The sequence below is a fragment of the Cavia porcellus genome, unplaced genomic scaffold, assembly GCF_034190915.1.
Source record: "Cavia porcellus strain 051 isolate PalLab524CR breed Dunkin Hartley unplaced genomic scaffold, mCavPor4.1 scaffold_20, whole genome shotgun sequence".
In the NCBI taxonomy this organism is placed as follows: domain Eukaryota; kingdom Metazoa; phylum Chordata; class Mammalia; order Rodentia; family Caviidae; genus Cavia; species Cavia porcellus.
Genome location: NW_026947503.1, coordinates 36,389,472 through 36,412,129, shown reverse-complemented (window position 1 = coordinate 36,412,129; position 22,658 = coordinate 36,389,472). Strand labels below are relative to the sequence as shown.

The following is a 22,658-nucleotide window of genomic DNA, read 5'->3' as shown; positions in this document are numbered from 1 at the left end:
GATTGGATTATGGGGAGGTTATAGTTAAATGTAATGTTAGAAAGTGGGGCCTGGTAGAAAGAGGTTAATCAGGAGTGATGCGGAAAGCTGGTAGTTTCTTCTCAATTCCTCCCTTCACCTCTCTCCGCAGAGCTTCCTGGAGACTATGACATAAGTTGCTTTCCTCTACCCAATCCCATCCACCGTGCTGCCAACATGCAAGGGCTGAAATTTCTAAAACATGAGCCAAAATAAACCTTTCTTCACGTTGCAGGTGTCAGGTACTGTGTCTCAGTGATGGGGAGACTAAGATCATGACAGACCTAAAAAATAGGGATTAACTGGCAGGACATGCTGATGTCTTGAAAGAAATAAACCTATGGTTACCTCTCAGACTGCAGCTTGTATAAATAATTGGGTGATGAACCCATTTATGATAGTGGGGAGATGGACAGGTTTCGGGTGTGAGTGCAAAGGTGAGTGGCCATGGAAAGTTTGCTGTGAGCTTCAGATATTCAAAAGGAGCTCATAAGTGGGAGCCAGATACAAATATTTGAGGCAGATCAGAACAGCAGGTGAGTCAAGAGAGACATATTACAGAGTCACGGCACAACGGACTCCCTGAGATTTTAGAGAAGAGAGCAGACAGAGGAGTAAAGAGGCCTGAGCAAAGGCCAAAGGCCAGCTCTGAGGCTGAGATGCTAGCAGAGGGAACTGAGAAGAAAGATGTGTGGGGACTTGGGGAGGATTGTTGTGACATGAGAGGTTAAAAAGTTCATGCTTATATTATGCTAAGGCTGCCATTTTCTGATCACATGTCCTAGCAACACAGAGACCACCATAGGGACAGAGGAGACACAAATTCCTGGCCTCCTAACCTGTTAACTCATTTTAAAAATAAGGTTTGTATCCTTTTGATTTGACTGACTCTGTTCTGTTATGTCACATTTGGTTTTACTCTCTTCAAAAAAAAGTAATAAGAACTGTGGGAGTAATAAAACCCAAAATGTGTAATTGTCATGGTACAAAAGAGAGGAAAAGAAAGTGCTCTAAACGATATAACTGCATGTATATTTAAGTGTATAAGAGAGATAACCATATTACTGAGTTTTGTTGGAACATTGAACAAAACTGTTTGCAGTCTTACTGTTTGAAAGTCCACTTTATATGCTTTAATTTTGTAACTTGAACAACTATTTCTAAGATAACAACATATAATCTATTAAGTAGTGATTTCCTACTGTTTATTCTTTCTGAAATTCTGTAAAACTGGTACCCTTTTTCTGTTTTTTTTTTCTTTTTCTCCTTAAATAAAATTTAAAAAAAAAAAACAAGGTTTGTGTTTTCTTCTGAGGAAGGATGACTTAAAACTGGCTTTTAATTAAAAAAGGAAATAGTGAATCTTTACTTGGACCTATAGATGTCCAATAAATAAAGCTTTATGTTTATTAATTACCTTCCCCTGGGTCATATCCTTGCTCAGTTCTGCAGATAGGCACGTTAATCATTTAGGGAGTGTCTGTCTAAATTTGGAAAAACAAAGTTGATTAGCCCTAAATTTACATAACCTATTTCATCTCCTTTCATGATGGGAGAGACCAAATAAGAGATTTGCAGGGACATTTAATCATGCCCAGAAGTCTCCATCCATTGCCCTAAGCCTATGGTCACCTTGGATTCAGCACAGCTTTCATAAGACTGAGATAACCCCAAGCACAAAAAAGCATCTCGTGGAGACCAACGTGTCATCTAATCAACTGAGAGCTAAGCACTGATGATTAGCCAGATCCTAGCCCACCTCAGTGAACCCATAAAACCTGATCTTGTTCTTTTGTTAATGGACCAATATGGTCCCCTTCATCAGAGCTGTACCCCTTTCAGCTTTTCAAGTGGAAGCTCCCTCTCTTTTATCTCTAACTTCCTACCTCTGTCTATAAATCTACTTATACCTCATATGCTTTTCATGACAAAGGTAGATGAAGCCACTTCAAGGAGAGGGGGTGGAAAGTTGAAGTCCCCACCTTCTCTTTGGGGGACCTCTTGACACTCCATCTGGTGATACTATGAAGAGCTACAAAGTCTGATCACGCACGTGCAGAACAGTGATTACTTCACCTTCAATCACCTTTCCCCATGCTTTAAATCACCTGCTTCTCCATCCCATAAACATCTTCAAACCCTATTCTGGAGGAGATGACCTTGAGACTTGGTCTCCTGTTTTTACACCTGGCCACCTTTCATAAGCCAAAATAAACCTTTTCTTCACGTTGCAGTTTTATGCAAAACTGTTCATTTCCATCCAATTGGACACCTGTGCTGGCCCAAGTGAAGAGTCAGTACTTTTGACAAAACCAGCTTCAAGTCCTTGAAAAGTAATCTAGGTAACTGATATCATTGTGATCTACTGTCAGAGGTGTCAGCCACAGCAGAGCTAGAGGGAGACTAATAATATATGGTGGCTAATGTATGTGTAACCTCCAAAAGCAGTGACTGTTAAAGCCAGCTAGAAGCAAGTGAAGTTAGAGGGTTTATTCAGGTTTTCCTTCAGTTTAAAAGAAGGCAGGATCTTGAGAGAGGATGCTTCCTGCTCAGGACAATACTCTGAGTCAGGGGCAAAGCTGGGGCCAGCCTCTATCTAGTAGTGACTGAATGAGGCAAGAGTGACCCATGAGGTTGTCACCTGTGTGAGATATTTTAACCCAGGTACCCTCAGCCACCTATAGAATATGTGGCCTCTGTAGCAACCAGAGTTAGGTTAATTACAAAGTACAAATAAAGAAATTGAAGTACAGAAAGATTCATGTAAGTGATTCTTTGCCCAGGGGATTCCACTGAGACTCAGTTAAAGTCTCCAAAGTTCAGAAGGTCAGTCTGAAGGGTCTTCCAGCACCAGTCACCCCACTTCCACCAACAGTTCCATTTTCCTAAATCCCAGGCCACATCAGAAACACAGGAGAAACAAGAAAGTTACCATTTTTTCTTTTGTTTGTGTGTTTTTCCAGCACCCAACCCAGAACATCCTATCAAACCTGACCGCTAAATGCTTTGTCCATCTGGATAGAGCCCAACAGCTCCATATCACCTTTCCTTTTCTATAAAAGTGAAAACTGACCAGAATGGTTCACCCTGTATCAACCTGCATGGAGAAGGCAAGGCTGCTGCCAGATCCTCAGCCTCACGGCCAGACCTGAAACTCCATGATGGAATCTGTGGCTACAGATTCCCCAAGTGCTCCTCTTGGAAAGGGAGAATCCCAGGATCAGGAGGATGGAAATATTTTCAGGAATAACAATGAGGAAAGCACTAAGCGCAAGGGTCAAAAAGATCCCTTTTGAGGAATAGGAGGTGGGGGTAAAGAAAAACACAAAAGATAAAACGTGGGAAAGAGCTGGGCGAAGGGGCAGAGAGAAGCTCAGGGTCATCCTGCCCGAGGCCCATGCTGGGCCTTTCACAGCAGAGCAGGAGGAAATACACAGGGCAGTGACCTACTTAAGTCCATATGGCCTTTTTACTCTGGTCTAACTGCCAGGACCCCAGGGCAGGAACAGAAGGTAAGCAAGGACTTGGGATGGAAAACGAGGAGTTTCACCCCATCTTGGATGATCCGTCCACAACTCAGCAAGAATACTTCTCACATCTCCACTAGTGTAGGACCCCAGAGTCACACACCACAGGGTCTGTGCTCTACCACCTACCACCCGGAAGTCAACTAGCCTTTCTGTAACATCAAGACAACGATAATACCCATTTCAAAGGTTGGAGGATAAAGATTGAATGTGATAATGCGCCCAGCAACGTTCTGTACACAGGTCAGTCCCTGGTGATATAGGTACCTGGGGGACCCTTGAGATCCAAGCTGAGCCTCACCCTCATGATAGTCCCTGTGATGCCCATGCTAAGTTTGAAAGCACTCACTAACTGTGCAAGAAAATTTATTACCTAATTAAACACTGTCTTGAAACAATTAGGAAATCATTCACTACAGCATAATATTAAAGTGCTGATTTGAATTCAGTCAAGTTCCTTCCAGCTCTACGGAATAATACTCCAAACACCACACTGCACAAGACTTGCTAAATACACACAAAGATCTCAACCTTACTCTGCTAGGGAGCCACAGCTCTCTCACATCATCATTTTGGAGTTTCTCTTTTCTCCTATGGTTGTGGGCACCTCACACTCTGACACAGAATTTCAGCGTACACGGAGAAGAATGTCTCTCAGCCTCAGACCAGATGGAGGCAGCAGCCCGGCCAGCTCTGCTCTAGACCTCAGGCAGAAATCTTCCTGGAGTTGCCTGTCTTCTCCTCTCCTTCCCTCCTCTCCTCCCAGTGGTTAAGATGAGAGGACCCAGGTTTGTATACAGTCCCAAAGAAGAGGGCAATGAAGTCAGGCTTCCTGGCCGTCTATGTGCTAGGCCTGGGGCTCAATGGCCCAGAGGGCCCTGGAGGTATGGTCAGGTAGTGAGAGGCTCCTTGGAATTTGGGGCTGCTTGAGCAAACACAGAGCGTGTGTGAGCACTTGCCAAAGAGCTCTCTGTGTGCAACAACAGAGGGTAGATATAAAGGAAATCAGGTGGGTCGGGCTAACAGAAGGCTCTAAAGAGATGGGGCTGCAGGTACACTTTAGGAGGACTGGTCTAGACTGTGGAGTAGAAACAGATGCAACAAGATAAGAGGTCTTTGAGCTGTGGATCTGAGCAAAGTTTGCTGTGGCTGCTGGGACAGGGTGTGCAACTGTCCTCGGCCATGTCTTTTCCCAAAATGTCCCTAGGCAATGGATGCAACACTGCCCATCCAGTAGGACCTGGACCCCAAGAAGCATCTGCCTCCCTCTACCCCTGAACAGTGACTGGGGAGGTAGGAAGCAGGATCAAGCTGTAGGGCCAGGGCACTGAGCTGGCCAAGGTGGGCAAGTACTCTGCCTCGCCTCCCACAACTCTGGGCACAGAGGTTTCTTAGTAATCACAGAATGAAGCACATAATCTGCCTTTATTGCTCTCTCTACTTTTTTCTCCTCTGATGTTCTGGGGATTGAATCCAGGATCTTTGCACTGAGATACATACCTGCCTTTTTATTTTTTATTTTTATTTTGAGACAGAGTCTCAGTAAGTTACCAGAGTGGGCTCAAATCTGCAATCACCCTGCCTCAGCTTTCCAGAGTGCTAGGATTACAGGTATGTACCACCACAATGGGTTCCCTCTCTATGTTTTATATACCTTCTCCCTAGTTTTCAGTTTCTTCTTTTTCACCTAAGAACCCCAAGGCCTCAGACTATCCTGCCATCTACTCTTCTCAAGATAAAATCATCTGATGATTCCAAACAGTGAATGGGTTTATGACTAAAGGTTTCTCCTTTCTGGGAATAACTTTTCAAAGACAGTGCCAGGAGACAAGGTTGAATCTAAAGAAATACATCTCTATAAGAAGATTGTGGAACACAAACTGAAGTTTGCTTTCTTATTGATAGCTTTTAGTATTTCTCTGCTTATTCATTCTTTTATTCAATCAACATTATTGACCATCCACTATATTACAAGTGCCATAATGGGTACCGAGAACTCAAAGATGAACAAACACCATCATTGCCGAGGAAGAGATGAAAAAATCAACTCACAATGTGAACTGTCTTCAAAGACCTTCCTACCTATTCAAAGCACCTACTTAAGTAGAAATATTTTCTGATTAAAATCATTTCTATTGGGGCTGGGGATTTAGCTCAGCGGCATAAGTGCCTGACTTGCAAGCAGGCAGTTGTGAGTTCGATCCCTGGTACCGATAAAAATGAAAAAGACAAAAAAAAATCATTTCTATCTTGAAAAAATGTTCAAATGGGAAAGAGAACAAGGGAGGGGGGATGGAAAAAGGAAGGAAGGGAAAAGAAAAAAAGAATATAAGGAAAATGGAAACAAAGCTTTTGTAAACAAGGAGGGGAAGAGAGCTTAAAGGAAGGTAAGGGGATACAGGAAAAAAAAGAAGAATCAGGATTTTATGTACAAGCACAAATTCCCTATGAAGAATGCAATCATTATGTATATCTAAAGTATGCCAATAAAATTCATTTTTAAAAAAGAAAAAATAAGAATGCACATACAAATGACTAAGCCAGATTGGGAAAAATGATAATAAATAGATATGCTTTTTTAAATTTTAAAGATAGTAAAATACAACAAAACAAGACAGAACAAAGCCAATCAAGACAATGCAACAAAACTGGTACAGAAACTTCATAGCAGGATACCAGGAAAACAATAATAGCTACCATAGTTTATCTTGTTATCTTCACAGTAGTTGTTGATTCCATCAGGTATAGTAAAATCAAACCAAAAACAAAACACTATAAAACCAATCAAAACAGAATACTGAATAAAGCAAAATAATTAATCAGAACAAAGCAAAACAGTGAAAACAATATTGGATTTCAAAGACAAGATAAAAGGAAATCCCCCATATTTGCTATATTACATACAGTCATCTTCCCAAGAGATGCTCAGACTGCTGGCCCCAGGCCTGCAAAGTCAACCAAACAATACAAGCACTTAGTCGCTTTATGTATCTTAGTTGCTATCAACTCAGATGGTCCTCAGAACCATCCAGTCACTAAGTGGGCTGGGGGCGTGGGGAGGTGTTTGATTCTCAGCCTGTGCACCGGTAGGCTCAAGGGAAGTGCTGGCTTTTCTCTGCCTGGTGCATGCATGGCTTGCGCTGCTTACCAGGGAGGCTGGATACTTGATTTCTTGGTTGGTCCCCCAAGTCCCAGCATGGCGGATTCTCAGGAGACACTGGCTTATTTTTCATGCACACAGCTTGTCTTCTTACCAGAGTAAATAGACAAGCTTTTAAAAATCATTCCTTTCTACTTATTAGAGCAATTCTTATAAAGATGCTTATTGAATAGTACTTTGTAGACCCAGACTTGAACTTGATAAAGCTATATGTCAATATATATTTTACAACTCATACATTTTCTCATTGAGCCCAGACACTCCTGCCACTCCTTTGTGTATCCAATGAAAAGATCCAAGTGCAGCTGTTATGAGCAGTATCAGCGTTGCTTTTCATTGTGATTCCGTTTGAAGTGCTCCAGGCTGATCACTGGGACCACCTTTTTCTCTCCTTGTTTTCTTCTTGAGCATGCAGTGCATGAATCATTTGATTTTTTTGCCCCTCTTTTTCCCTGGATTTTATTTGGTATTTTTGTAACTTCCTTTCCAACCCTATTAATAATATTTGATAACAGGTTGTATCACACTTCAACATACCACACAACTATAGATAGCAAAATGTGGCATGCACTGAATTATTCAATAGGTGAATAATTCCATGGAAAGCATTCTAAATCCAGACACACAGAGTTGTTAACTGGGATGATGTAAACAGTGTCCTCATTCGGTCCTCCCGCAGCCCTGCAAATCTGTTGCCAGGAGTTGCCCAACCCATTTCAAAGAAAACACAACCTGCTCACTCACCAAAGTAAAAAATTTCCCACCTATAGTTAAACCATTATCTCTCACACACAGGAACTGAAGATAGCACCATCTTTCCCAAGTATGGGTGATTTTAGGGTCAACTGGAAATTGAGACTTAAAATTGGAATTGTCCCAGAGAAATTTGGGATGAACAGTCATGACATTTTTTCTGTGACTAAGGGAATTTTGATTCTCCACAAGGAAGTCAACTCAGCTGGTAGTGACACTGGATAAGGGCATCTAAAGTCCAAAAGCAAACTGAAAGAGGCCATCAGTGCCTCTGACCCTGGTGAGATCCCAGGTGGCAGGAAAGGGAGGTTGGCATGAGTCATTGAGACAGAAGGAGTGAAACAGAAAATTAGGAGAAAGGGAAATGATACAGGGAAGGATAAGTGAGGGCCGAAAAAGGGAATCACAAAGAAAGGAAGAGAAGAACAGGTAGAATAAGAAGGCAAGAAACTGAAAGGTAATACTAAGGAAGGGAAAGGAGAGGATGATAGCAGCACCGAAGGAGAGCACCTGTGCCGTGGCTTCAGATACTGACGGGGGTATCTGTCAAGAAACAATCTCCCATCATCCTGCTGAGTCCAGCATTTTCTAGCCAAGGCCTCTCAGATGTCTATCTTTTCCATGAGGCTCCTGAGTGAGGCAGACGCCAGCTCACTTACCTTGCCCACTGTCCATTTGGGCAGGCCAGGACTCCTGCGGCCCACATACAGGAAGAGCTGTGTTCCTGACAGGCCAGCATCAGACCCTTGAGTCCCCATCATGGCATGTAGCCATCTCCATTCCCTCAGGCCTGCCTGTGGGTACTTGGTTTCCTGGTTTCTGACATAAAGCCACACACTTACCTTTTCAAAGCATTGAATAAAGCACATTTATGGGGGAGGTTATGGCTTGTATCTAGATATCCCCCCAAAGCTGCATGCAGTCATAGATGTGGAGTTTCAAAGGTGGCTGGATTGGGATGTGTGAATGTGGATTAAGGGTGTGATGCTGGGTGTAAGGGGCTGGATAATGAAAGCCTCACACTGGATGTGGGTGGCGTCAATCTATAGGTCTACAGCGTGGATGGCATATCAAAGGAGAGAGGGAAGGCAGGCCTGGTGCTGTTTGGTGCTGCGGCTTTGCTATCTCTTCCTTGCTTATCTTGGACTATTTCTATTCCTCTGCCATGCCACCCATCCTTGGAGCCAGCTCACTGTAGACTGAAACCTTTACAGACTCTCAGCTAAATAAGCCTTTCCTTCTGTAACTTGTGAGTACTGAGTATTTTGTCTCAGCAATAAGAAAAGTAACTAAGATGGCGGGGGGGGAATCACCTCAAAAACACATAAATTCTCTGCAGGGCCAACTTCATGTTTAAACATCAAAATTAACTATGAAGAAAGCCCAAGCCTCTTTTCCAGATAAGCTGATTAATAGCCAACATTTATAACACAATATTTTTTTAAAAATCAAATAACTGAATCAGCCCCTGAACATTCTGGTAGCCCATACCATACCCAGCTCTAAGCAGAGAAGGAATCCTGCCTTGTCTACAAAAATTCCTTTCAATCCTTCCCTGTAAAGAGTGTTTCCTGCCTGAGAATATTCCATTATTACTCACCAAATAAATAACATTTAATTCCTACTTCTGAGTTTGCAGAGTTCCCTTAATGACTGGCTCCAGCTACAAACACTATAACAGATCGAGATAATAACCATGTGATGGTATAAACATCATATCTCAGCACCATATTATTTATTATTTATGTATTTTCCCTTTTTGATACAAGGTCTCACTATGCAGTTCAGGCTGGCCTTGAGCTCATTTTTGTAAGCCAGGTTGGTCTCGAACTCACAACAATCCTCCTACTTCAGCCTCAAGTTCTGGGATTACAGGTGTGTACTACCACTCCCTGCTTTCAGGCCATTTTGAGGGACACAGTTCTGCCCCAATCAAGAGCAGCTTCACTCAGATCTGTGCAGTGGATTTCAGAGAAACGAGGGACCTCTGCCTGACAGCCACCCTCAATGCCATCCATACATACCCCTACTTAACATTTGTTGCTAATGTGCCAAATCCCTGTTGCAGAACACAGCCTATGCTCCCATCCCCAAATGAGACTTGAGACCCAGGTTTCCCACTCCACTCTGCCCCAGAAGGGGATACAGAGTTCCTACTTTGTTGAGGTTGGGTCCTATCTCTCATCCTTCACATCTACTCACCCTCAAGTTAAAGACAAGCAGACCCCAAAATGCAGTGAGCTGTGAGCTACTGGAACAAGCCACTTCACACTGTGGGCAGCTCTGAGGGTGGGCAAAAGGGCAGGAACTATAGTGCCCCCACAGGACATTCTCCTCCCTCCCTGGCCATTTGCTGGGTTCTGTACCTGGAGTTGGATTTACTGCTTCTCTGCACTCTTGGGACGACGGTGACATTAATGAGTCCAGTCCAATTGGTCAGCTGGTCATCACTCTGCCAAACAAACTTGAGGTCTCTGGCAAGAAAATGAGGCAGTGTCGGTACACATGCTCATTTGTTGGTTAAGCCTGTCTACCAGAGAGCCACATCCTATCATTGTGAGCAGGAGACACAGAGCCTTGATCATACATTGGATGGACACAATAATGACTCCAACCACGAGGGTGACGGTGATAAACCACAGTCTTTGGTGACATCTCTGCTGTCCTGCATCCAGCCCTTCATTTTTAGAGGTAAGGCTAACATCACACATTTTACATGTAGGAAAAGCCAAACAAGATTAATGCCACAGGGCTTTTCAATCTCCTACAGTGGTACTGTACTTTAATTCCACTTCTAGAAACTTAAACCAAAAGAACTCTCATCCCTAGCACTTTGACCTCTTTGGGAGGCCAGATGCTCTTCAAATAATTCAATGAAATTATCCATTTCCAGTTGTATAAGGCTACTACTCCTAGTTTAACATGATGCTTATTTCCATTCCCTCTCCAAACCTGATGAAAATGACAGAAAAGCAATAAAGAAAGATGAGAGCATGGAGAGAAGGTGACAGAAGGAGACAGCAACAACATTTTTTGGAAGAAAACAAGCATATGGGTAAATCACCTTAAGTTGTAAGCAGCCTACAAGAAGCAGATCGTTTCATAGTTACAATGCCCCAGAAGCTTGGGAATGCAAGGGGTCAGGGCCACTGCTGGCATGGGAGGGGCAGTGTATGTGAGGGGTCAAGCAGATCAAAGGTCAAAAGATTATAGTAAGACTAAAGAAGCAGTTAGACACCATCACCCCGCAACACACACTTATATCCAGTCCAGATTCCCTTCCCAAACTCAAACATCATGGCCACTGTACAGATCTAACCCACAGATGGCAGCAGAAAGTCTCATACCTGTATTTATAGATCATGAATCTCAAAGAAATTCAGTGACTTTCTTAAGACCACAAGGCTAACAAGTGGTCAAACTAAAATTTAAACCTAGGACAGTCTGATTCTGAAAAGTTTTATTCCTTTAAAAAAAAAAAACTGTCTCTATGCCCAAAAAAAAAAAAATTCCATCAGAAATTAACTGTTTGGGAATATATTCAAGTGAGTTTCTAGCCCCTAAGTTTGCTATACAATTCACAGGCTCCTTAAAAGTAACCTAGACAGCAAGATTTTTCCTCACCGAATACACAAAAGGTCAGCTAGGCCCACTGTATTCTCCCACTTATGCATGCCAGTCTCTTCCTGGGTAAGGAGACATTAATTACAATCCTTGAGCAGGAAATATGATGGCATAGAAAGATACTCATTATAAGTTAAATTTTAAAAAACAGTCTACAAAAGGGAATATGCAGAAATTCTAATTTTATAAGGTTTTACACTGCCATCTTTATAGATGGAATTAAAGCTTATTCTTTTGGGGGGTTTTAGCAGTATTTTCTGATTCAACTAAAAATGACTGCATCATTTTCAAAACCAATGTGCTGTATAATTTAAATTTCTTCCCCTGAGCTAAATGTAGGAATTGTCTATTATTGGCTAATTGCACTGAAATGAGAAAGGTGTGCATAGGTATGAAGGAGGGCAACATAAAGAAGGATAACAAAAGAAAAAGAAATTTTATTCACTCATTCATTTACTCAACATGTACTACTATTTACCTACTATGTGCCAGAAACTACTACTAGACTATGTAACCAAAGAGAGCAAACTCTTGTTTTCAAAATACTTACCATCAGGTTCAGGTGATTAAACTAATACACATGAAAATAACACACAAGATCTAATTATTACACATGAAAATATTAGCAAAAAACTAAATTGACACACATGAAAGCGTTAGCAAATGAGATGGAGCAGCATCAAGTGCTAAGGGAGGTACAGTATCTATTTTGTCTTCATTCATTTTAAAAGAAGGAAAAGATTTGAAAGAAATATGGCAGAATGTTCATATTGTTAATTCTTGGTCATGTGGACATAAATGTGTCATGCTATTCTCCACATTCTTCTATATTCCATCTTTTCATTATTAAAATATGTCAAATTTTTAAAAAATAAAGTATTTGCACTAAACTTAGAATCACTCACAAGGCCTTAGAGCTAGCAAAGCTGCTTTCTGCCCTCACTCAGCTTTGCAGAATTTCACCTTTCCATCTGTGCTAAAACAGAGTGCTGCTTTAAACCTAAGGGAACATAGTGCACAGCACTGTATAAGCTGATGTATTCAAGACTAGATTCACATAGAGGGGCCTTGAGCACTGAAAACTTTATGGTGCCACCTAATACTCATATTTTTTTAAGTTATGTATCAAAATACCATTAATACACCTCACTGAACTAGAGAAAATAACCCTAAAATTCATTTGTAACCGTAAGAGATCTAGAACACCAAAAACAATTTTGGGAAACAAAGGCAACACAATCCCTAACTTGAAACCATACTACAGAGCTATTGTGATAAAAGCAGCATGGTACCAGCAGAAAAACAAATCTGAGGATCAGTGGAACAGACAAAAAATTGTAGAGACAATTTCACAGTTAGCCACTTTATCTTTGACAAAAGGGCCAAACACCTTCACTGGAAGAACAATAGCCTCTTTAATAAATGGTGCTGGAAAAATTGGTTTTCCACATGCTGAAGACTAAAACTAGACACATCTATCACCATGCACCAAACTAAAATCAAAATGGACCAAAACCCTAAATATTGAAACTGAAACACTAAATCTGCTAGAAGATAGAACAGGTAGAACTCTTGAAGACATAGGGGTAGGCAAAGACTTCATGAACAAAACCCTGATTGCAAGGAAAATACTACAAAGAATCAACAACTGAGATCTCATCTGATTAAAAAGCTTTTTCACAGCAAAAGAAACTACCAACAGAGTGAAGAGACAATCCACAAAGTGGAGAAGAAAATTTTGCCATCTGTTCCTTAGACAAAGGACTAATATTTAGAATATATAAAGAACTAAAATAAAAACCATATCCCCAAATTTAAAGGTTGAGTCCAAAAATGGGCATCTAAAATGAACAGATAATTCTCAGATAAAGAAGTACAAATCACAAAGACCTATATGAAAAAATGTTCCCTATCACTGGTCACTTGAGAGATGCAAAATAAAACAATACTAGATTCCATCTCAATTCTGAAAGAATGGCTTTTATCAGGAAATCAACCAATAACAAATGCTGGAGAGGCTGTGGGGAAAAAGGAAGTCTTCTCCACTGTTGGTGGGAGTGTAGAATGCTGCAAGCACTGAGGAAATCAGAACTGAGATTCCTCAGAAAACTATGACTAGAGATCGCATTAGACCCAGCTATTCTTCTACTTGGCAACTTCCCAGAATAACTAAAAGCACATACCACAGTGATATATGTGCACCCATAGTTATAGCAGCATAGTTTGTAATAGCTAATCTTTGAAACAGCTCAAATGCCCATCAACTGATGAACAGATAAACAAGGTGTGGTTTTTGTATACAATGAAGTACTACTCAGCCATAAAGAAAGACAAACTTGAGACATCTAGCTAAAAGGATGCACTCTGGAACCATACTCTTAAGTGAAATAAATCATATACACATACATAAATATTGCATTGTCTGTCTGGTGTGAGAAACCAAATGGATAATAAGGACCAAAATTTATAATTGATATTATTGAAATAAGGAAGAAATTGTTCAAATGGGGGGGGGGAATGGAGGTGAGGGGAGGAATGAAGGGAAGAGAAATGAGAAAAGAAAGATAAATTAGAAACAAAGCTTTGAAAATAAGGAGAGGAAAAGGAGTTATAGGGGGAAAAGAGGAATCGAAATATATGTACAGCTAAAAACTCCCTATGATGAATGTGACCATAATGTATATCTGAATTGTACCAATAAATTTATTTTTAAAAATTTCGAGGCATTAGGTTATTAACATTTATGTCTGTGGATTAAAAGAAATATCTCCAAGCACAGTGATAGGTCATTTCAAATCTTCCCAAAAGCTTATAGGTAAATATTATTGTCCCTATTTCACAAGCAGGGAAACTGGACTCACAATATGCCCAGCAACAGCAATAAAGCCAGAGCCCAGTCCAGGATCTATGCTTCCTGTTTCTCTCCTTTAACCCCACACTCCCCATGCTTTTTCAAAACAACAATAACAAAAAGACCTTTCCATTATCCAGCATTTTTTAATATTATTAGAACTGCCGCTGTTGCTATGGACCATTTAGTAAGGACGTTTGTATACAAAAGGAAGAGGTTGGAGCAATCATCTCTGATATCAGAAGAGGATATTTTCCCATTTAATTGAAGACTCAGAGACACAGATTCCTCCTGATACTGGGGGAGGCCAATGGAAGCACTATTATAGGATATGGAGGGGTAGTGGTACAACCACAACTCTTAATTCCCAGCATGTGGGCACCAGCACAATCTGCCTTGCGTGCAGAGGGAGGGCCATGAATGCAACTCAGTTAGTATACAGTGAGTCTGGTCAAGTGTCACTTAAGTTCCTCTCTGACGATGGAATCTGAGGATGAGCCAAAGAAAGAAGAGTCCATGGGGGCATAGGCACTGGTCACTGAGGTCACATGAGTTCCTGAGGGAACCACACCCTGACAATGGACCCTAGAACCCCTCTGTGTTGACTGCTTAATCTGGTGGAGCACAAAATGCAGCCCATGTCACCAAAGGCTAAGAAGGTACCTTAAAACAAAATGAAACTGAATCCCATGCTCACGAGCCACATCCAAGCATCTCCTGCTTCAGGCCCTTGCAGACTGTTGATGATAACACTGAAACTACTGTCATTACCAAATGCTTCAGGACAACAAGGCAGCTGCTCTCCAGCTGGTCTCCTAATTTTCATGCTTTCTCTACCCAAGTGTCCAGGACATGGCCATCAGTTCTAGGAAAGGAGAAGAGGCAGAAGAGACAGAGAGGAGGCCCTGCTGGGCACACACACACACAAACACACACACACGAGACTGCTTCTGGAGTCCAATCTTCCTGGGGTGGAACAAGAGGGTGTGGACCACAGGTGTTCCTAGTCAACTCTCACCCCAAGAGACAAGGCTAGGTGAACCTGGTAGTACTAGTAAGGGATGCCAGACAGTGACATGCATCACTTGAAGGACCACAGGGACTTCCTCTGCTCCCCAAATCTCAGACTCACTGGTCTGCCATTCATACGTTCAGATAAATGGCAGTCTTTCTCCTGATAGTTTCTCATGATCTGTAGTGCTTGAAAATATCACTGCTGCCTCAAAAACTGAATCTTTTTGTCATTGTTAGCTGAAATGACTAGGGGAAATTCCAGGGAGGGAATATGAGCAGTCAAGAAAGGCACAGAGGTGGTGGAGGCCAGGCCAGGGCTCTGTTCTCACATGGTGCAGATCTCAGACATTACTGGGGCTTGGTGAACAGTGGACAGCCCCAGCTGACTGGCCTCTGGGGGGATTTCAGGAAGCAGGACCACTTTGATGAGGAAGAAAGTTCTAACAGGAAGGCACTGCAGTGCCTCTCAGTCACTTCTACACCTGCAGTTACTGTATTTCTTTAACACTGTCCCCACAGATGGCCACTTCCTCCAGGGCTTCGGTAACCCCTCATACATAGGCCTCACCTCCAGAGAATGCTTGCCTCCAGAGATTCCTGGATGGGGGCTCCAGAATCCACTCCCCACCATTCACAAGTAGCTTTACTTCCCACATCCAACCTCTTGAAGTCTCAGTTCCCTTGTCTGACAAAGGAGAAGAATAACCTTCACTATGGTTTGGATATGATTTCAGTGTGCCTCTCAAAGGTTTTTGTATTGATTTAATTCCCACTGTGAAGTATTAAGAGGATGGAAACTTAATCCAAACTTAGAGGAAGGCCTTTGGAAGGTGAGTGGGATTAGATAAGGCTATCAGGGTGGAGCTCCATGATTGAATACTGGTAGTTTTATCAGAAAAGAGACCAGAGGAGACACACAAATTCTCTGTCTCTCACCATGTCATGCCTGTGCCACTTCAGCATTCTTCTAGCAAAAAGACCACCGGTACATTTGGGTTTTTGAGCCTCCAGAATTGTGAGCTAAATACCTCTCTTTTCTTTACAGTTATTAGTCTTAGGTATTTTATTATAGTGACACACAGAGACTAATGTAAACCTTGACCTAAGGATATAAACAGCCCATAAAAGAAGACATATGAAGCAAACATATAAAAGTTGCATCTCTTACTATACCATTTAAATGCATTTAACTCAGTGTTTCCTTCCAGAAAAGATAATGGGGTGATTGGTGAATGAGAGGGAGTATCTTTCCATTTATACATCCTTTAATATCTTTTTAATCTTATGCATGCACATTATCTTTCACAGCAGTGGAAACAGGGATACTGTAGGAGGTTAGCTCCCAGCTACCAGGTGGCCAAGGTAGGCTTAGAACCTAGAAGTCCTCTCACTTTGGTTCTCCAACCACCAAAGTTCTGGCTCCTGTCCCAGAAATCAGTTTATCTAAGAGAGGTGGGCCAGCAATCCACAGCCTCTTAGCCTCACATACAACAGACTTGTTCATTACGGTGACACGTGCCCATTTAGAAGCCCTGGTGAGTATAACTCTGAAGCTCCGTCTATAACCCTTTCCTTCCTACTTAACAAAACATTAATAGAAATGCAAATGACTGAGCTCACCACTGTTACAAGGATAATCCTGAATAGACCCTATTTTTAAAAAATAATAATAGAAGAAAGTCATTCATAAACATCAGTACTTAACTTTTGCCAGAGGATAATCTATTGAATAGATACTACTTCTTGCCTTTTTTTTAATCTTCCTACTTTAGGGCCACCTGGGTTGTGGGGCCTGAAAGATTTCAAAGCTCACCTAAGAAACTGTGTTAGACTGTCTTGGAGGGAAGGGAAAGATGGGCTATCTTGGGTCTGGGAGAGGTGCAGATCACACAGCCAGGAAAGATTCCTCAAAACCAGGAAGCTCGTAAGAATGGTTTGGTGTCTTCCTTCCATAACTCCTTTAGAAAAAAGAGGCAGCAAGCTTTAGGCTCTGGAAATCTCCAGAAAGTAAACGGAACGTTGGCTGAAGCCAGGGTGGCCCAGGGAATCTTTCAATTGTTGTGTTTTCTAGAAGACCTCCAGGGACTTCACATAGCCATGAAGCGGAGTGGGGGCAGGCAGAGAAAGGATGGAGGGAAGGGGCCTCAACAAGTATATATTAAATCTCTTACCAGCTAATGGGTTAGGTTTAAGTGAGCCATTCTTTCATACCAGGCCAAGGTTGTGAAATAAAATGTATAACCACTCTTCTATTATTAATCAGTAGATCACTGGTATTGTACCTCACAGCTGATAGAGGATACTTCCTTTACCGTTCATTTTATTTTTATTATGTTATAGTACTTTATTACATTACTCTATTTATTAAACAGCCACACCAGGCTGGTTGCCAAAGTTGAACAATGAACAAACCAAAAAAGGACCTGGCCAATGGGGTTTAATTTCTACTAGCAAGGGACAGGCATGATAACAATGCTAAGGTTCGATCTAAAATGTCCTACAAAAGGCTCATGTACCCAGCAATGGATTGAATCAATCCATTGATGAGTTCATAGCTGAATGAGCTGCTAGAATGTGGAAACCAGTTAGAGGAAATAGGTCACTACAATATGACTTCAAATGGTGCATCTCTTCTCCAGCTCTCTTGCTTTCTCTCTGCTTCCTAGAGTGTGCAGCTTTCCTCCACCAGACCCTCCCACTATTCTTGCCTTGGGACCTGCCATGGACTGAAACCCTGAAACTGAGACAAAACAAACCTTTCCTCCTTTAAGTTGTGCATGTCAAATATTTTTCCCAGTAATGAAAAGCTGACTAATAAAATCAATAAACTAATAAACAATAAAATATGTAACATGTCGGAGTGTGAAATACATTGTGGGAGAGAAAGAAAGACAGAGGGGGGATAAGGAGCTTACAGTATGCAAGATGCATTCCACACAGGATGGAGGGCAGGACAGGCAGGAGGTAGTGAAGCGGTTTCTAGGGAAGAACATTCAGTGCCCTCAAAGGCCTGAGGTGTAGGAATGGGGTTGAGAAGCAGGGCAGGTGGTAGTGATATGTCATCAGATCTCAAGAACAACCACCTTTCTGTGCTCTTGTGAAGTCCTCTCAGGAGGAGGTGGGACAATTTCATCTTACGGAAAGCAAAGAACTCCACAGAGCCACCTAGAGTCCGTAAGAGCTGAGTACAGGCTCATCCCACTCCCTTGTATCCATATAGCCTCCCTGCCCTGCCAGGTCCAGGGGAGGAGCCAGAGGGTGTCTTCATCCAGATTGAGGCAAAACAAGAGACATTATGGTAGCCATTGCAAATCTCCTGTTGTCTTGTTTTGAAATCTGTGTCACCCACATTGCTTTCTTCTGATCTGCTTTGTTCTGTTTAGTTTTATCCTTTTTTAAAAATAAAATAAAATTTTAAAAAAGAAAAGAAAAAGAAAAAAAAAAAACAGATTGAGGCAAAAGTGTCACCAGCTGCCAGCTGCACTGTTTCCAAGGGGATTGATGTCATAATTACCAGGTTCCTTGCTCTTGCCTGTCTTGCTCCTCCCTGATGACTGACTCATGATTTTCCTGTGAAGTTTCAGACACTAATGTCCCCAAAGAGAACAACAGTAGGGGAGGAAAGTGGTTTCATCCTCCAGGTTTACCTGGTGGTAGTGGGGCTTTTAACTGGGGCAAAAGAAAGGGTGCTGCAGGGTAGGAGCTGCAGGCTCCCTGCCTCCAGAGGGAAAGAAGTAGATGTGAGGAGCCAGTGGAGGCACCAGAGCAGATAGGAGCTCCACAGGCAACAGTGGTCCCCTAAGCCCCTAGACCCTAGCCCTGTGCCCCAGGTTCTGGTGAGAAGGCAGCATCTTGAACTCTAAAGCCACATGGTTTCTATAGCCTATGGTGCCCATAGTGCCAAGACACAGGGAGTAGGCAATGCACATGGTGCCACTTAGCCAAAGAGAGTTCATAGAGACACAGAACAAGTTCCAGGATGCGCTCTGATGCCAGGTATTACCTGAAGCCTCAGATCTACAATAGGATCGTGGGTTCCCCATGGCTAAGCTGTCCCGTACCCGGCCTTCCAGACATCTACTGCTCCCCAGTCCCCCACTTCCTATTCACCACCCTCAGGTCACCTCCTGGTCATATACACACATGTGGGCATTTGGGCCATCTAATAATGTCACACCCCTTCAATTACTCTTTGTTAAATACTTGATCAACATTCAAACCAAGGAAGGGCTGTCTACAGGGAGTCACAGGTTGGGTGGGGACAGGGAGCACATACATCAGTTTTTTAATGCACTCAGGTCCTAAACCATGTCCCACAGCAAACACAGTGAAGACCCCTATCTTCCCAAGGCACAAAAGTGCTGTGGATATGGAGCAGGGTGCCCTCACACATCTATTCTAATCAATCTCCTACCAGAGATCACACAGGTAGTATTTCTCGTTATTACATACCTTGGATCTGCTGTGCATCTGTCTGAGACTAGCACCCACATTCTTCCCCAAACGCACAGACCCCATGCAGCATAACCCCAACACACCATTCCTCATCCAGGCTAGTGCTACTTGCAGTTACCGATCCGTGCACTTGGTACAGCAGCTTTCACAATACATCTAGAGTTGTCTCTCTGATCCTCTATGCCAAAGTCTTGCTCTTTTTCCTTCCAGGCTCACTCAAATCCTAACCTTGTCCAGTGGTTCCTAAACTTAACCCTGTGAGCACCAAGGCAGCCTTTCAGCCTCTGCAGAGGAGTACAGGGAGAATGGTGGAGAGTGGAGTTTGACAGGAGGTATCTGGGTGATCAGAACTATAGTCCCCACTCTGCTTCCAGCAAAGCAAATGTACACAGGCTCCTACACAGCCCAAGATTGTAGAGGCTTCTCAGTCTCCCAACTCCAGCAGTAATAATCAGAAATCTGTATCACCTTCTTGTCTTGTGGCATCTAAGATATAAACTTTTCATGGCTGTTTGAAACGCATCCCTTTGACTATCAGAGCTCCTTAAAAGCAACACGTTTGATCCATCTCAGATGCCAAAGACTAGACAATACCAATAAATACCCCAGGAGTCACATATGTAATTTGAATTTTCCTGGTAACCATATCATGAGAAAGTAAAAACATACATAATAAAACTACACAGAAGGAAATGCTCACACATATAAATGAATGCATGCAATACTGGTAGAGTCTGAAGAAGGGTGATGGATTATATCAATGCTGACTTCCTAGTTATGGTGTCGTACTATATTGTTATCTTTGAGGGATTGTCTCTGTGTTATTTCCTATAGCTGTGTATGAGTTTATAATTCTCAAAAAGATCTGCAAAAGTAAAAGGAAATATGTACGATTAAACTTAATAATTCATTTAATCAGTTGTTGTAGTCACGGGTTGTGAGGAGAATAATTAGAATCAGGACATGAAGTTTATAATATTATTTTATGATGGTCACCCAGAGTTAACACAAGAAAATGCAGGAAATCTATCCACAACACTAGAATATTCAGCCAAAGGCCTGAATCCTACAGCAATATCCTACATTAGTCCAGATGAAAACCTAGAGCCCACGACAATACCTCTCACGAGTCCAACTGAAAGTCTAGAGCTCACAAGAAGGACTCATGCCAGTGTCTTTTACAGATCCATGCTGGGAAGGCCTGTAGGTCAGCAGTGGAAGCTAGAAAGTCTATGCCAGTGGGGTGAAGGAGCTGTGCTGGTAGGTTGACAGTTCTACACTGGAACGAAGAAGTCATGCTCATAATAAAGACCAGGGCTGTCCTGAAAAACACCATAGCCATCCTCAGAGACACAGAGGTCCCAAGTTCCTCCGATAGTACGTTCCAGGAAGCCAGCATGATGAGTTTGTCCTGGAGATTAAACAGCACACATCTTCCCCTCCAGAGCCAGGAGTGATGCTGGATTTAAGGACCAGCGCTCCCCCAGGAGAACCAATGGCTCAAACAGCAACACTTAGAGAAATCCACAATGCCTCCCTTCTCCTTCTCCATATTTCTATTTATGCTGGCAACTTTCCTCAGGTTAAACATCTACGCTCAGCATCATTCTGATTTAATTCTGCTGGTATTAAGTTGACCACCAGTTTTTAATCCATAACATCAATATATTCAAAACATTATTTCTACACATACAGAATATAAAATTTAATGAGATATGTTATATCCTTTCTTTGTGCTGTGTCTGTGGAAGTCAGTGCATGTTTTATACTTACACACAGCACATGTCAATACAGTCTAGCCATGCTTCCAGAGCTCAGCAGACACATGGGGCTAGTGGTTATCCTGTTGCAGTGTAATATAACAGGGATTTAGAGGTCTGGCCTGCAGATGCCCCATGAATAACAAAACAAGACAAAGTTTGAGATCTCTGGCTTCATTTTATACCTGTTTCCTTTTTACCTTAGAACTTTGGGTCAGATTCCTACTAAGCTTTGCACATAGGCATATTGATCACTTAAGGAATGTTTTCTAAAAACTGGTAATACGAAGTTTATTAATCCTAAATTTACCTACCCTATATCATCCTGTTTTGAGACTGAACACATTTTCAAGATATGTAAGGTCATTCAATTGCCAGTTTTTACAGTGTCCTGTTCTAGACACCCTGAAGTGGAGCCTGTTCAAAAGGTAACCTGCAGTTACCTTTTGGCACAGCCATACAGACTATCTCACAATGAGGCCACCCTCAACACTCAAATAAAAGCCATCAGCACAAGGGAATTAGATTGCTACCTCAGAAGGACATCTCTGAATTACCTCATAGAACTGGTCTTTAGAAAGCAATCAGCCAGACTATAATGTGACGACAATTCCCTCTCCTACCCCACTATGTAAACTCTTCAGTTACGCAAGCCTCCAACCCTTGCCTTTATTCCCCTTTTCTATAAAACCTCAAAATTTCTGTCCATCCTAGGGAAACAGATCTTGAAACTCTGCTCTCTGTGGCATGGCCCTGCTGGTGAAAATGCCTTTCTTATGCTTCACCACTGTTTATCTCCTTGACTGGCATTTTGGGATGATAGCTAGGTCTGGTCTTTTAGAAGCCCCTAAAACTCTGGTAACACAAAGATAGCACATAAAAGTCACTCAAAAAGAAATCTCTCAGTTTATCCTTGCTGCATGAGTGAATGAATGAATGAGCCAATTAATCAGCCTGAACCAAGAGGCTCCTGACAGTGGCATGAAGAGTGGTGCCCCCAACAGCTAGAGGGTCTTGGAGAGAGGCCAGAGGTTGTGGGAACACTTACTCTGCAGGCACTGGTGGTGAAAAGGGACTCAGGGGATAACCTTGATTTAGAAGGAGGACACAGCCATGCTGAACATGGAAGAGAATGTGAATTCTTGCCTCCCTTAAGCCTTCCTCTGCGTATTGTGGTTATTTCCAGAAACAGCAACAGTGATCCCAGGAAGTTCTGTTCCTTTGATCTGCTGGGAGGAAGGGGGAGCTGCTGGCTGGAAAAGTAAGGAGGTGGGGGTACCTGGGCTTCCTTTGCCCTGAGAAGGTACAAGCAGCACCTGTCTAACGTAATCTCAGGCCTCAGGGATCATGGGTGCATCTTATTCTCCCAGTAACCTCCAATACACTCTACGCATGCCATTTGAGACACATCTCCTGAGTTCACTGATTTTATTTCCATCCCCTCCAAATCCAGGGGCTCTAAAAAACCTGTTGGTCCCTCCCAGATGCAGCCAGCA

General features: G+C 42.3%; 1 protein-coding gene across 4 annotated transcripts in view; it reads right to left on the bottom strand.

The window, feature by feature from the left end:
• The window catches only part of St8sia5 (ST8 alpha-N-acetyl-neuraminide alpha-2,8-sialyltransferase 5), a 69,701-nt gene that overhangs the window by 37,185 nt on the left and 9,858 nt on the right, over positions 1-22,658 (bottom strand). For 2 of the 4 annotated variants that reach the window (XM_013157179.3, XM_003474062.5), the window contains exon 2: positions 9,825-9,932. The exons of the other annotated variants lie outside the window; for them this stretch is intronic. In XM_013157179.3, coding sequence (XP_013012633.1) covers positions 9,825-9,932 — 108 coding nt within the window. The remainder of the gene's footprint in view (positions 1-9,824; positions 9,933-22,658) is intronic. 4 annotated transcript variants of the gene reach the window in all.